The sequence below is a fragment of the Heterocephalus glaber genome, unplaced genomic scaffold (assembly GCF_053883595.1).
Source record: "Heterocephalus glaber isolate CG9 unplaced genomic scaffold, H.glaber_assembly_v1.0 deba00000122, whole genome shotgun sequence".
Lineage (NCBI taxonomy): Eukaryota > Metazoa > Chordata > Mammalia > Rodentia > Bathyergidae > Heterocephalus > Heterocephalus glaber.
This window is the reverse complement of record NW_028258138.1, coordinates 9,987,752-10,002,500: the sequence shown is the minus strand read 5'-3', so window position 1 is coordinate 10,002,500 and position 14,749 is coordinate 9,987,752. Positions and strand designations below refer to the sequence as shown.

The following is a 14,749-nucleotide window of genomic DNA, read 5'->3' as shown; positions in this document are numbered from 1 at the left end:
TTCTTACAAGGTACAAAAACCAAAAAGATGAGTATACATACAGACACCTCTTCCCCTTCAAGAAGTTCTTCAACAACAACTGTTTCTCCAGCTGCTCCAAAAGTTTTCTCCTAATTGTGGGTTGCAAGAAAAAAAAAAAAAAAAAAGAAAAGAAGCAGCTTGGTAAACCATATGCTTTTACATGTAAATTTTTTTTTTTTTTTTTGGTATCAGGGATTGAACTCGGTCCTTGTGCTTGCGCAGCAGGTGGCGAAACCACTGAGCTAAATCCCTGGCCCCACCATATGCTTTTAACAGTTACACAGTTGGCTTTTGCCAATTTCCACAATTTGTATTGTGAACAAACATGAGTATTGTAATTTCTCTTTCCCTTTTGGAAAGACTTAAACACAGGGATGTTTCCGGTTTTTTTTTTGGTACCAGGGATCAAACTCAGGACCTTGTGCTTGCATGACAGGTGCACTGCCACTGAGCTAAATCTCCGGCCCTCTAATTTTTAATGTGGCAAGGACGCAGAGCTAATACTGCTACGGAAGAAATGAACACATTACTAATACTCTCCTGAGGATTTGGCTTTCTAACTTCAAATAAGGGAAAAGAAGATAATTTCATTATCATCATTTAAACTTTATTCCTGATTATGATTATGTTTACCTGTAATAATTACACTCATGCATACCTGTGAAAGTAGATTTCTCTAAGAGAGTAAAAAAAAAAAACAAATACTTTTGTCCTCATGGATGGTTTGAGAATTTCTTTGCATGTCCTATAGGCTGAGGGTTTCCTATCTTTAAGTAGCTGTCAGCAAAGGATGTTAGAATTTAACTTCAAAAGAATGAAAAACAGAAGTGGGGATGTAGCTCAGTGGCACCGTGCCTGCCTGGAAAACGCAAGGTCCTGAGTTTGATCCCCAGTACCGGAAAAAAAAAAAAGAATGAAAAACAATTTAGTCTGTAATAAGTATTTTATAGAGATAAATTACAATAGTATTATAAAAAATGGCTTAGCTATATGTTTGCTAGATGGGTTTTCTTTATCTGTTTTTGGTTGATTGGTTTATGTTTTCTTGAGACAGGGTCTCCTTGTATAGTTCAGGGTGGCCTTGAGAGCACTGTGTACCCCAGTGTGGCCTTGAACTCCTGGTGATCCTCCTACTTCAGCCTCCCAAGTGCTGGGATTACAGGCCTGTGCCATCTCATCCAACTCTTGTTTTTTTGTTTTGAATGCTGGGAATCAAATCTATAGCCTTGCACCTGGTAACCAAGCATTCTATCACTTAGCCTTATTCCCAGTCCAGGTTTTCCTCACTTTGAAATATAATTTGTAAACTTTTAGCCAGTGTGAATAGAAAATAAATCTTTTAGAACAATCAATTACCTGCATGATCTCCTGTACAGCTTTGCAGGCCTCTTCTTTGCTCTTTGCAACAATCACTCCCTTCCCAGCCGCAAGGCCGCTGGCCTTCACAACCAGAGCAGGGAAGTCAGCACTGTGAAGACAAAGCAACCCTCAACATCCAATGCACAGGTGAGTTTTAAATTTGCTTTGCAAATTTGTCACAATATGCTATAGCAACAGCTCAAAATCAAAAGGAAAAAAAAAAAAATCACATCATTACAACATCATTTTTTTGTTTTTGGTACCGGGGATCAAACTCGGGTCCTTGTGCTTGGAGGGCAGGCGGCGGAAACACTGAGCTAAATCTCCGGCACCCTCCAACATCATTTTTTTTTTGGTATCGGGGATCGAACTCGGGACCTTGCGCTTGCGAGGCAGGCGCTGGAACCACTGAGCTAAATCCCCGGCCCTCCAACATCATTTTGACATACTTCCTGCCAGGAAATTTTTTTCTTTTTTTGGTACCGGGGATTGAACTCAGGACCTTGTGCTTGCACGGCAGGTGCCAGAACCACTGAGCTAAATCCCGGGCCCCTACCAGGAATTTTTTTCCCCCATGCACTGTTTTATAGTTATGATCATATAGGTACAATTTTGCTTTTTTTACTTGAATGAGATCAGAGGCAAAATCTTTGGAAGGCTAAGTAGATTTACAGAGGAGATATGGAATGATCTTTAAGATACAAAATAATGAATCATATTCTCATTTAAGCAAAAGATGTGGCTGTGTAATTCCAGTGTAAGCATGGACATACAGACTATCTTTGGAAGTGCACACGAGAAACTATGAGGACTGGGATCTGGAAGGAGAATTACCCAAAGTAAGTAACAAAACTGTTACTTACCCAAGGCACCTGGCTACTGGGAAATAATAATGTTCAGTACCTAAGAAACCCTGTAGGATGAAGAATGAACTTGACTCAATTGAAAGGAAAACACCAGGTAGCAGGGAGTGTCAATAACAAAGGGGCAAGGGCATGTTTCTACCAACACTGATGAATTTGCTCAATGTTTTCCATACATAAATAGGTGTATTTATGTATGTGTAATTTTAAGATTTGGAATAGAGTAGTGATGGCTGATGAAAGTGATGATTTTTTGCTCTGATTAATTATTATATATGTGCTGCTGAAGCGAGCACTGCTCTGATTATTTATGACAAAAATCAATAATCTTCATATTGTAAGATGCCACTGTTCATCAGTTTGGCTGTGAAAAGAGCACATGACTCGCACAATCATACAGTATATTTTCCACCTAGGAATTAGTAATAAACATTAAAACTCCATCTTTTTGTAAGGTCACAAGATTATATAAACTATGTATGCATTGAATCCTTTTTTTGGTGTTAGAAAAGGATAACTTACATGAAAGTGACTACACTCAAATAGCCTAACAAAACAACTGGCCTTCCGAGGCAGCCCTCTCCCTACCTCATGATGAAGCTGCAGGCCTTCTCAGCTTTGGTGAAAGCTCTCCACTGTGCAGTTGGGATTCTATGTCGGTCCATAAACTCTTTGGCAAACCTTTTGCTGGACTCTAACTGAGCTGCTTCTGCAGTGGGGCCAAAGCATCGCACTCCTGCAGAGGCCAAGTCCCCAACAATTCCTGTGGATGCAAGCAGGTGCTTACGTGACCCAGCGTCTCTCCAGGGACTTTTTAGACAGCGTATGAATTAGCATCAGACTAAATCTACATTTAGACAGGGCACATGACTGGTGGTACAGGCTGTTTTTCATAAATGACACAAATGAAACACTTCTAAGCAGTGACTCAAATCCAGCACAAGAGCAGGGCATGGTAGCGGCATACACCTGTAGTCCCAGCTCACTGAGGAGGGTGAGGCAGAAGGATTGCTTCAGTCGAGAAGTTTGAGATCAGTGTGGGCAACACAGCAAGATCCCATATGAGGGGTGAGGGGACAGGCAAAAATTTTTTAATATTTGAATATATACATTATTAAACGGACATCAGAATAAAGACACACAAAATGTTTTTCATGGCAGCAAATTTGATCTCTACATCATCCTATTACTGACATTCCAGGAAAAGAATAAAGTCTTTTTCTGATATATTACAATTCTCATCTATAAAATTAATTGGATTAGATGATCCTAAAGCTCTTGTTGACATTGCACACATATTGTTACAATAAACAGAGATGAACTTTACCGGCAGCCAGAGGTGCCTCTGGTCCAACAACTACGAATGCAACCTTCTCATCTTTGCAGAACTGAGCAAGGGCTGTATGATCACCAACTGAGATGGCTGTAAACAAAGAACACAAACCCACTACATTTACAAGAATTCTGTTTCAGTTAGCTAAGTAAATTAAGTATCATAGTTAGGAAGCTAGTTAAAAACTGAGCACTATACTTTACTGTGCCTATTAATTGCTGCCTTTCTTAAACTTATTGGTATGATAGTGTCACAAGGAGAAATTCAGAAGAATTCAATTAGACTAAGCAACAAAACTCAGTTTGTTACAACTGAAGTCAGTTAAATGATAAAATACCAGCAAACTTCCCCAGAAGCTAGAAATCATGGCAAAACCCCCCCAAAATACTATAGAATATACTCAAACTAGTCCTTACTATCATTCATTCAAGATTTTAAAAAGAAATCTTTATTTATTTATTTTTATTTTTGAGGCAGAGTCTTGCTATAGTTCAGGCTGGCCTTGAACTCCTGGCAATCCTCCTGCCTCAGCCTCCCAAGTTCTGGGATTATAGGCATGCACCACCACGCCCAGCTTCAACATTTATTGAGACTCTATGTAATTAGGTAGTGCTATAGGCCCTGGTATTAAGATGTTAACACAAATAGGATCCCTAGACTTAGGATGCTAACAACCCACTTGGTAATGTTGGATAATAAATACACAAACAAAAAATAACAGCAAATATAAAGAAGTCAAGCACATTTGACAGGAAGTGAGTTGGCAGGCCATTTCTGGTTGAATCAGGAAGAGTCTCTCAGGCAGAGGTGTTTAAAGTAAAAATTAAATGATGATTTCAAATACAACTCTTTTCTCCAAGTTCAAACAAGGGCGGGTTTTCAGTTTGCAGAAGAGTGTAGAGAGGACGGCGTAGTAGGCCCCTGGAGTTAGTAGCCCCAAATACAACTAGGCTGAGTAGGGCCAACTAAATCAGTATGGCAGAGGGCAAGAGGAGTACAGGCCTTAGTTGCAGCAAATGGTAGTCTCACAGCAACCTCGGGAGACTGTAAGGCTTGTCCGTATGACTTTAACTGCATGCAGAGAAAACATGCCTGAATCTAGAGCTAAAATCCCAGGAAAGGAGATATTTTATATGCTTTTTAATTATTTTGTCTCATCTACATGCAACTATCTCCTCCCACCATGTGCTTGTGAAGTTTTTCTGTCCATAAATGTTATGTGCCACATACAGTACTATGCACAGAGCATAAAACAGGATAGACCAGTTTCTGCTGTGCTATCTATGGTTTATATCCTAGGGGTTATATTCTAGTAGGGGGGAACAGGAATATAGGAGATATAAAAAGTCCAAGGCAGCTACATGTGTGAAATTGGCAAAACAGTATGGATTGAGTACAGCAAAGAGAAAAAAGATTGGGCTGGAAAGGCATGTAGAAAGCAGACTGTGCAAAGGGCTTTATAAGGCAAGGTGAGTTTTCAGTTTCGTTCTAGTATTACAGAGTTTAACATAGTGCATGAACATCATTTTTCCATTTTTTCATGTTTCTCAAAAAAAAAAAAAAAGGTAGAGTTCTATCAGGGAGTCAGAACTTCTGGGTCTTAAATCTGATAAAGACTGCTCAATTTTTCACTTCCAAAAATATACATAAAAATGCCTCCAACATATACAGTATTAGGTACTTGTTACCTTTTTTTCTTTTCTTTTCTTTTTTTTTTAATTACTGTGGATCCAACTGGGGACCTTGTGCTTGCGAGGTAGGCGGCAGAACCACTGAGCTAAATCCCCGGCCCCTTGTTACCTTTCTAATGGATGTGTTTTATTAAGGTTTAAAATAATTTAAGATAAGGAAATGCTATATTCTGAACAATAGGCTACATTAAGTTTATAACATAAGGACATTTTTTCAAATTATCATATAAATTTATTTTTTGGTTTTTGGCTACGTAGTCAGGTTGGCTCTGAACTCTCAGGTCCTCCAGCCTCAGCTTCCCAAGCACTGGGATTACAGGTGTGCATCGCCACACTCAGCTTATCACATAAATTTTAGTTAAGGAGCCAGAAAAAAAAAAAGTTAAGGAGCCAGGTGTGATGGCCCATGCCTGTAATCCCAGCACTCAGGAGGCTGAGGTATGAGGATTGTCTGTTATTGTAAAGGCAGATGTTATTGACAGTTTATCATTCACAAACAATAACTATTATTCTTTATTTTAAAATATGATTACAAAAAAAAGAATAAAAAAGGACAATAAAACAAAACAAGAAAGTGAAAAAAAAAAAAGATTACCAGTATTTGAAATCTTTTCCAAGCAGGCAGTGCCTGCATTTCCTGGGGCAACCAATACTTGTTTGACACGAGGAGACTGTGCCAGTTTCCAGGCCAGTGTATGTTCCCTTCCTCCACTGCCAATTACAAGTACGCGGGCTGCCATGGCTCTGTCCACAAAGCAGGAATTCAAAAGGAAGATGACACCTGCAGAAAGAAAACCAGTTGTTATTTCAGAATGCATATATTTCAGAAATCACAATTTCTGAATATGCATTAAATTGTCTGACATTTCCATCCAGCAGTTCATTTTTAGAAAACTGGGACTTGTGATTTGAGAAATATGACTATAGGGGCTGGGGATTTAGCTCAGTGGTTCTGGCGCCTTGAAAGCGCAAGGTCCTGAGTTCAATCTCCGGTACTAAAAAAAAACCAAATATGACTATAGTCGTAAGAATGGGGTAAAGCCAGGGCAGAATAGCCTAAGGAGCTCGGTTTGGCTCTGCCTAAGGTAGAGTATCTTATTGAGGTTTCATGTGTTGAGAATTAATCCCTATTGTGAGGTATTAAGAGTGTAAATCAATCTTGGTGCACGCCTGTAATCCCAGCACTTGGGAGGCAGAGACAAGAGGATCACCAATTTCAGGGCAACCTGAACAATATAGTGAGTTCAAGGCCAGCCTGGACCACATAGTGAGACCTATCAAAAGAGCAAACAAAAAGACTGCATTAGGGGTGGGCTCTGAGAGGTACTTGGGCATTATGGTGGGCACCCCATGATTGTATTTTGGTGTCTAAGAAGAGGAAGAGAGACTAGACACATAGACCAGTGCTCGGTCTGTCTCTTACAACCTATGTGAGTTGTACCACAAGAATCCAATCATTAGCCCTGGATTTAGCTCAGTGGTTTCGCTGCTTGCTGTGCAGGCGCAAGGACCCAAGTTTGATCCCTGGTACCAAAAAAAAAAAGCTTTTGCACAGCAAAAGAATCCAATCATGGATGGAGCCCTTTGACCTTGCTTCTTGAGACGTGTGAACTTATCTCCTTTCATTACGTACTCAGTCTATAACATTGCTATAAGCAACAGAAAACAGACTAATGCAGTTGCTTACCTGGTGAATGTTATAAACAATATCCTTTCTCTGGCTCATTTTTAATTTTTTTTTTTTTGAGACAAGGTCAGTCTTGTTTTGTGTTCAGGCTAGCCCTGAACTCATGGGGATCCTCCTGCCTCTGCCTTCCGAGTGCTGGGATTACAGGCATGCACAACCACACCCGGACCTCTCTGGGTCATTTTTAGAAGAGTCATCAAAATTTAGCTAAAAAAAACCAACAAATTTTGACCTTTATTTAGGGATCATATTTTACTGCATTACCTAGGTTGTCTTCAAACTCCTAAACTCTAGTGATTTGCATGCCTCAGCCTTTGGAGCAGCTGGGAATGCGCCACCACACCCAGTGTTGACGTTTTAAATTTCGACCAAGATTGTAAAATATCCATTTTTAACCCATGAGGTCCTATAGATGTTACAGTTTTCATAAATCAAAATATTGAAGTCTGAGGTTAGAAAACTATCTGTAAAGGGCCAGACACTAAGTATTTTGATTTGAGGGTAACGTGCTCTGTCCAAATTACTATCAACTCTGTCTATGGTAGCATGAAAGGAGTCATAGAGAATACACTAGGGGGTGAAATGTGCCAATGTCCACAAAAACTTAATTCACATAAAAAAGGCAGCAGACTAGAGGTCATTTGCCTATCAGTGTTTTAAGGAAGAGGAAACCATCAAAAGTGTGTAACAAAATAAGTGTAATTGTGTTTCAATAAAACTGGATGTATGGATGTGTCAATTTGAATATAATTTTCATGTAATAAAAACATTTTTCTCAACCATTATTTTCTGGGCTGTACAAAAAATAGGTGGCAGGGCTGGGGATTTAGCTCAGTGGTTCCGCTGCCTGCCTCCCAAGCGGAACATCCCAAATTCAATCCCCGGTACCACAAAAAAAAAAAAAAGTGGCAGAAGATACGACATGGGGTCTTATGTTAAAAATCTGGTAGGGAAAATAATAATCAGATTTGAAAGCATCGAATTTTAGTTCTGACATCTGTATGACCTTAGCTATGTAGGGGTTAACTGAAAGGACATTTATGAAAATCTATTACTTTAGGGCTGGGGATTTAGCTCAGTGGTTACGCTGCCTGCCTTGCAAGTGTAAGGACGTGAGTTCGATCCCCGGTACCAAAAAAAAAAAAAATCTATTACTTTTATAAATTTGCCAACTCGATATGTTTTATAACTTCTTACCTAAATTGATACTTTAGAGATAGAAATGATTTCAGTAGAAATAAGCATAGAAAACGAACAATGGAAACCAGTTATCAAGTCATTACACTGGAAAAAAAAAATAAACTGAGGGTGAGCAGGTTCGCTAACATGAACAAGGTTAAATTTCCAACACACACACAAACCCAAAAGAATGAATAAAGTCACACTGATTTACTAATTTGCAAAAGCTATTAACGTACGCAGAACGCAAGCTGGTACAGAAAACAGCAATTGGTAACTTCCTGTGAATATTAAACTAGTAATATTAAAAAAAAACCCTAACATATTTTTGAGCACTTACCTTTTCCCAGGTGACATTCTAAATGTTTTTCATGAAATCTTACCTGCTCTGAGAAAGAGTTCTAGGTGATGGACAGTATTGCCATTGCCATTTTATGGATGAGATGGAAATCCACTTAAATTCTATGACTTGCAGGACAAGTCACGTAGCCAATGGGTTCCAACTGAAGCTATTTTGCTAACAACTCTCTAACAACTGAGATGACTGTGATTAAATATTTAAGGAAAGAAAAAACATCCCTTTTAAATTAGCATCAGAAGTAGTTGTCCAAAGCAATAGACATTTTAACACACCATTTGTACTGAACGATCTGAAACAAGTATCTTTAAATCTACAGAAAATACTGCCTATGTAGCTGAGTAAGAGTAGCAGTGTAGGGAAGTTTTCCCAAAGATGCCTGGATAGAAGTACTTGGAATCGACCATGGGAGGAGTTAGGCCGCCTGGCTCCAGGCACAGCACCGTGCAAGCCTCTTTACTAGCCGGGAGACCCTGGGAGACATAACTAACTTTCCCTCAGCTTCAGTCATTCGAGTGGATACTTTACAGCGAGAACAGGAGCGTCAAGCAAAGCCATTTCAAACAACTGGGTGGATAAAGCAGGGAAAGGGACAGCTCGCGTGTCAATCAGGGTTAACGGTGGAAAGCAAGCACATGGCCGATCCCCACCCACCCAACGTGCACACGGCCAAGCCCGTTTCTACAGGTCCACTCAGTTCCCGACGTTACCCCCCGGCAAGACCCAGACGTGGTCCACTTAAACGCGAAGGGAGCTACGCACCGAGCCCGGGTGGCCACGTCGCGGCCCTCGCCCGCTCGCCGGAAGTGTGCCCCGGGGATCCGGCGCGCGCCCGGCGCCCCCGTCCCCGCCCCTTGGCAGACGCCCCTACCCATTGGCCGGCTCGGCCTTGGGTCCCGAGGTGAAGCGATCTGTGCGCTACCCTCCCGCCCCTGGGCGCGGCCTGAGTCGGCTCCCCACGAAAGCCGCCGAATCTCTGGCACGTTTATAAGGTGGCACTGTAGTGTGGGGCGTCACGTAACGTCTCCAGCCCTGGCCCCGGAGCCTCCTGTGCTTCCAGGAGTGGCAGCGCCCAAGCCATTCTCAGCCAACTGTGCGATGCTCTGGAGTCAGGCCTGGCTGGGCTTTGAACACAGGTCGCTCAGGAACAAGGACCTATTGCTGAAAATACGGGGCCGATGATAGGAGACGAGGGCATAAAAATCCGTCCTTAACATAACTGTGGAGACGGGGGGGGGGTGATGCACGTCTCTGACAAAACAATTTGGGACCACCAATAGCTTGGAGGCCTTGTGTCAAACATCTCGTGGCCATGTTTAGCTTCTGTTCCTGTTGAAGTGTTTAGTCGTTAACATCAAACCTCTAAGGGGCCTTAAACACTGTTGGAGACCACCATCCAAAGTCGCCTCAACAGCTACTTCTGTAATGGCGCCTGCGTCAGACACTAACATGGCGGATCGAGTCGTGCGCGGCGCAAACGTCAGCATCTCTACCCAAGCCGCTCGGAAACAGCAGAAGAGAGGGGGGCCGTCTTCACTGATTGGCCTATAGGTGGAGCGTGCCGGTCCTGACGCTCCTATGCGAGCCAATCAGGAAGAAGAGAAAAGGAATTGGCCGCTGCGCCTTCTCCCGACGCATGCTGGGAGCCTGGAGGACTAAGCGAGGAGGAGTTGAGAGAACGGAGCGGACGCCATGGCGGCCGACATCGAGCAGGTTTTTAGGTCTTTCGTGGTCAGTAAATTCCGGGAAATACAACAGGAACTTTCCAGGTAAATGCCTCCCGGACTCTTCTGCTCCCAAAGGGCCGTTCGCACCCCACCTACCCTTCTTTGGCGCCTTTCTTCGGAGACCCCGTCGTTCCTCGGCTCAGGCCCCGCTACGGCCCCGCCTGGGCCTGGGATCCATTTTCCGGGCCCTCCCCCCATCCTCTCCTTTCCTTTCCCCCGAGAAACAGGCCCTTTCCTTGGTAATCGTAGGCTTCTTTCTTTTGAACTGAGTTAAGATGCTTACCCTTCTGTCGTTTGGACACCCCCTACCTTTTGCTACTCGTAGGCCTGGTGTCCATTGGGGCCAGGCCTAGTTCCTCCCTCTCGGCTCCTCCTCTGCCGCCGCCTCTCCCCTCCCCCTCCCCGCCTTCGCGGCTGTCGCCGGCCGGTGTTTGAGACCGGAAAGGGTCTCAAACGACCGTTTCTTGGCTAATCTTAAATCTGCTTTATTATTAGTGGCTTCAGAACGTTTGGGGGTCGAGATTAATTAATGATGTTATTCGGGCCTTGTGTCCTGCGGTTTCCACCAAGCAACATTGAGAGATGAGGGATTTAAATTAAAACATCTCGAATTGTTATTGTTAAAATCCATTTAATGAAATGTGAGGAAAATGAATTTTGAAATACCAAGGATTATTTAATTTATCAGTTGGAAAGTGGACTTTGTGGGTAGTAGAACTCGATATTTTTGCTATTGCTAGTAGGCTTTACATAGGTTATATACCCTTGGCTCCACGCAATCTGAAGGGGAAGAGATTTCTATAAAACAGTATTTGTTTACTCTGAAAGGAAAATAGTTGTGTATTTTAGTAAAGTGATTGTCTTTTAATATTTTTGCTTTGTACAAACCACTAATTTCTTTCAAGTTCAGAGGTAGGAAAAGATCTTGAAAAGTAAATACTTGTTAAAGGTTTCAAATATTTTCGCCATTTTAAAAGTTGAGAGTTAAACGTATTATGCTTTTGAAAACCAGCTGAAAATGCAATTGTAAATTAAGAACCCAAATTAACTTAAGGTTATTGGGGCAGCGATGTATTGTTCCTAGAATTTTCATTTTTTGCAGGATATGGTGTTTCTAAAGTGGGAAATAGCCCCCTCACTGCATTGCTTTTAAATTTGGAGATATTTTTAGTGATTTTAGGATGACACCAGCGCTAAGGGAATATAATTTTCCTTAAACCTTTTAAATGTTTGCATGCGTTAGATAGTTGCTTGCTTAATTAATTTTGTAGCTTTTAAGGCAGTCTATTAGAATGTAAGTCTGTTAGCTTTGTTGCAGAAAATTTAGAAACTAAAAGAGGAAGAAAAACAAAAACTACCAGTTACTGGTGTTACCATCTTTCATTTGCACACAGATAAGCACTGTTTTTGTTACTGTGATCATTTTGTTTTGTATTGGTTTTCAACCTAATATATTGTGAACAGTGTCCACTGTCCTTATCTTCAGACATGTCTTTCATATCTTCAGACATTTTCCATAGCTGCATAAAATTACTTTGTAGGAATACATTGTTGGATATACATAGGTGATTTGAAATTCTCATTGCTTTTCGTTAAATTTTTTTTTTTGGTACCGGGGATCGAACTTGGATGCTTTTCATTAATTTTAATTAATGTCTTGGAAGTTATTTTTCTGATGTTTAAATTCCTGATAATCATGTACGTTAAGTGCAGAGGAAAATTGTAAGTACTCCATAAAGTCTAAGAGGAATATCAGACAAAGCAGTTTCTTACTAGAGAAATTTAGAGCAGTTCCTCTTCAACGTATTAATGTATTATCAGTCTAAAAACTATTAATTTGCCATTGCAGTGAGCTACTTTTTCCTTTTCTCATTTGCTTTTATATTCATCACCGTTGGTAATGAGGACTTTTAGATAACTAAGTGGCCTATTGTATATAGTTATGTTTAAGATTACAGGCTCTGGTTTTGAATATATCAGCTTTACTTCTTGGTAGATGTGTGACCTTTAGCTCAGTCTTCTCTGTGCCTCGTTTCCCTCATTTAGAAAATCAGAATAGTGATGACCTTACAGTTTTGATAGGATTAAATGAGTTAAAAGTACAACAATGACACTAGTTATTACTCAGTAAATGTTAATGATTGCTGTTGCACGATTCATTTTATTAGAAAATCAGACGTTCCTTAATGTTTAGCTAACTAGTGAGGTGTTTTTATTTTTTTTTTTTACATTCCTGACTTGTCAGATATTTATGTTTTTTCAGTTAGCTAAAATTAAAGTTAAATTAAAATTGCATGTGTTCTTGAAATTATTTGATTCGTTTCAAATTTTACAGGTTTACCTGAATATAAGAAAAATTACTACATGAATGATGTTTTTATGTTAAAATTCTTCTGGCCTTTTCAGTTGAATACTTTAAGCTATATGATAGTGGGAATAGTCACTTATATGCAGTTTTAAACCGACATTTTTTAATGCCTGGATTTTTGATAGTATATATAAATATATTTTTCTTTTAAGTTTTATGGCATTTTAGTAGTGCTGTAAAACTAAAAAGAAGCCACAAGTTACCTTTTTTTACTTAGTGTGTCCTATGGCAGAGTTCTGTCTTACTTGAAACTGTTGATTGTGATTGTGATCTATGCACAGGTGTGGCTTTATTGTGGCCATAGTTTCTACCATAAGTTGTCATCATTTTTCTTTGCTTTTGTGATTGGGCTCTTATTAACATTTCTCCTTGAGAGAAATATGTAGGTAACCAAAAGTCTCAAGTTAGGTTTCTGGAATTATTTTTAAAAGGTTGTGCTTAGAGCCGGGTGTGGTGGTGCACACCTGTAATCCCAGCACTTGGGAAGCTGAGGCAGGAGGGTCATTTTGAATTTGAGGCCAGCCTAGACTACATAGTGAGTTCAGAGCGAGTCTGAACTACATAGACCCTGTCCTAAAAAAACAAACAACAAAAAAATGTTGTGCTTAGAAATTTAGGGTTTTTTTGGTTTTTTTTTTGTGGTACCGGGGATCAAACTTGGGTCCTTGCACTTTCGCAGCAGGCGGTAAAACCGCTGAGCTAAATCCTCAGCCGTAGAAATCTATTTTAAAAGCTATTCTTTTAACTTTCACTGTTTTGAAAACTTTGTCTAAAAAATGATGTTTGCAAATGGCAAACATCTGAAATAGGGAAAGGATGAAATAAATGTATGGACAATGTAATACAGTGTAAAATTGTGTGGATTAGATTATTGATATTAATTTATGGACTTGTATGGTATGATAAAATAATAATGAATTTTGAAAAAATTTTCTTGTTAAGTGGAAGGAGTGAAGGCCAGCTGAATGGTGAAACAAATACACCTATTGAAGGAAACCAGGCAGGTGATGCTGCTGCCTCTGCCAGGAACCTACCAAATGAAGAAATAGTGCAGAAGATAGAAGAAGTACTTTCTGGGGTCTTAGATACAGAACTTCGATACAAGCCAGGTAAGTTGTAAATAATCACCATTCTCAAAATTTTTAAGAGTTTGAAATTTGAAGGTTAATTTTATTTTAAAATGTATATTGTGATTTACTAAAACTTAAAATCCTTCTTTGAAAACAATTGTGCTGAAATATGAGTGAGAATTGATGGACATGTTTGCTGGTAGGATATAATTTTTGACTTTTCTTTTTCCTTTTTTTTTGGCGGTACTGGGGATCAAACTCAGGACCTTGCGTTTGTCAGGCAGGCGCAGCGTCACTGAGCTACGTCCCCGGCTAATTTTTGACTCTTGATTCAGTTTTGTAATGTTTCAGTGCCAGGGTTTTTGAATGTAGGTTTTTTTTTTTTTTTTTCAACAAGGATCATGTGGGTTTTCATTGAACATTTGTAAACGTCAGTTCTGGGAAGGATTAATAGTCTGGACCAAATATGTAGTGATTTCTAAAATGTACCATATGTGGTAAGCCTGAGCTTAGAGGTCGTCTTGTTTTTACGTCCATCCCATTTAAAAGCATAGTAAAGAGGAGTTCTTGCATGGATATTTAGCTTTGTTGGAATTGATTAAATAATTGATGTATCAGTGAAGGATTTATGATTAGCTATAAACTTAAGTCATTGTCTTTATTTAGTTTAGGAATTAGTTGTGTGGTGTGGTTCATTTTGTCTTCTCCCTACTCTGGTTTAGCCTTGCTTTAGATTTGTGGCTCTAGTAAACTTTTTTTTTTTTTTTTTTTTGCTATACTGGGGATTGAACTCAGGACCTTGCACTTGCCAGTCAGGCACAGCACTACTGTGCTACATCCCTGGCCTAATGAACTTTTCTTGTTCAGGTATAACTTATTATTTGATGTTCTGAAAGAACACTTTATATAGTGGATTAGATTCCTTTTGGTATATGTCTTGTCATATGTTGGTTTCTCTCTTTTTTTGAGACAGGGCTTTGCTTTGTAGTTCAGACTGGCCTAGAACTTGTTTCGTAGCCCCAGCTGGTTCTCAAATTTAGGATTCTTCTGCCTTAGACCCCTGAGTGGTGGGATTACATGCCTGCTATTTTTC

At 40.1% G+C, this 14,749-nt stretch overlaps 2 protein-coding genes across 15 annotated transcripts in view; one reads left to right on the top strand and one right to left on the bottom strand.

Moving 5' to 3' along the window:
• Positions 1-10,575, bottom strand: part of Gart (phosphoribosylglycinamide formyltransferase, phosphoribosylglycinamide synthetase, phosphoribosylaminoimidazole synthetase) — a 28,030-nt gene extending 17,455 nt beyond the window's left edge. Inside the window, exons 1-7 of one of the 7 annotated variants that reach the window (XM_087208268.1) lie at positions 9,254-9,334; positions 8,152-8,238; positions 5,863-6,048; positions 3,571-3,666; positions 2,832-3,006; positions 1,378-1,489; positions 42-110 (exon numbers count right to left, since the gene is read on the bottom strand). In XM_087208268.1, coding sequence (XP_087064394.1) covers positions 42-110; positions 1,378-1,489; positions 2,832-3,006; positions 3,571-3,666; positions 5,863-6,007 — 597 coding nt within the window. In that variant the 5' untranslated portion in view covers positions 6,008-6,048; positions 8,152-8,238; positions 9,254-9,334. Of the gene's footprint in view, positions 1-41; positions 111-1,377; positions 1,490-2,243; positions 2,294-2,831; positions 3,007-3,570; positions 3,667-5,862; positions 6,049-8,151; positions 8,239-8,516; positions 8,678-9,253; positions 9,362-10,314 lie in introns of those variants that run through there. The other 6 variants (XM_087208257.1, XM_087208280.1, XM_087208274.1 and 3 more) reach the window with 6 other exon arrangements.
• Positions 10,053-14,749, top strand: part of Son (SON DNA and RNA binding protein) — a 31,976-nt gene continuing 27,279 nt past the window's right edge. For all 8 annotated transcript variants that reach the window (XR_015450135.1, XR_015450134.1, XM_087208184.1 and 5 more), the window contains exons 1-2: positions 10,053-10,260; positions 13,529-13,695. Coding sequence is in view for 6 of the 8 variants with exons in the window: in XM_087208184.1 (XP_087064310.1) it covers positions 10,184-10,260; positions 13,529-13,695 (244 nt within the window). In the remaining 2 variants the exon portion in view is untranslated. The remainder of the gene's footprint in view (positions 10,261-13,528; positions 13,696-14,749) is intronic.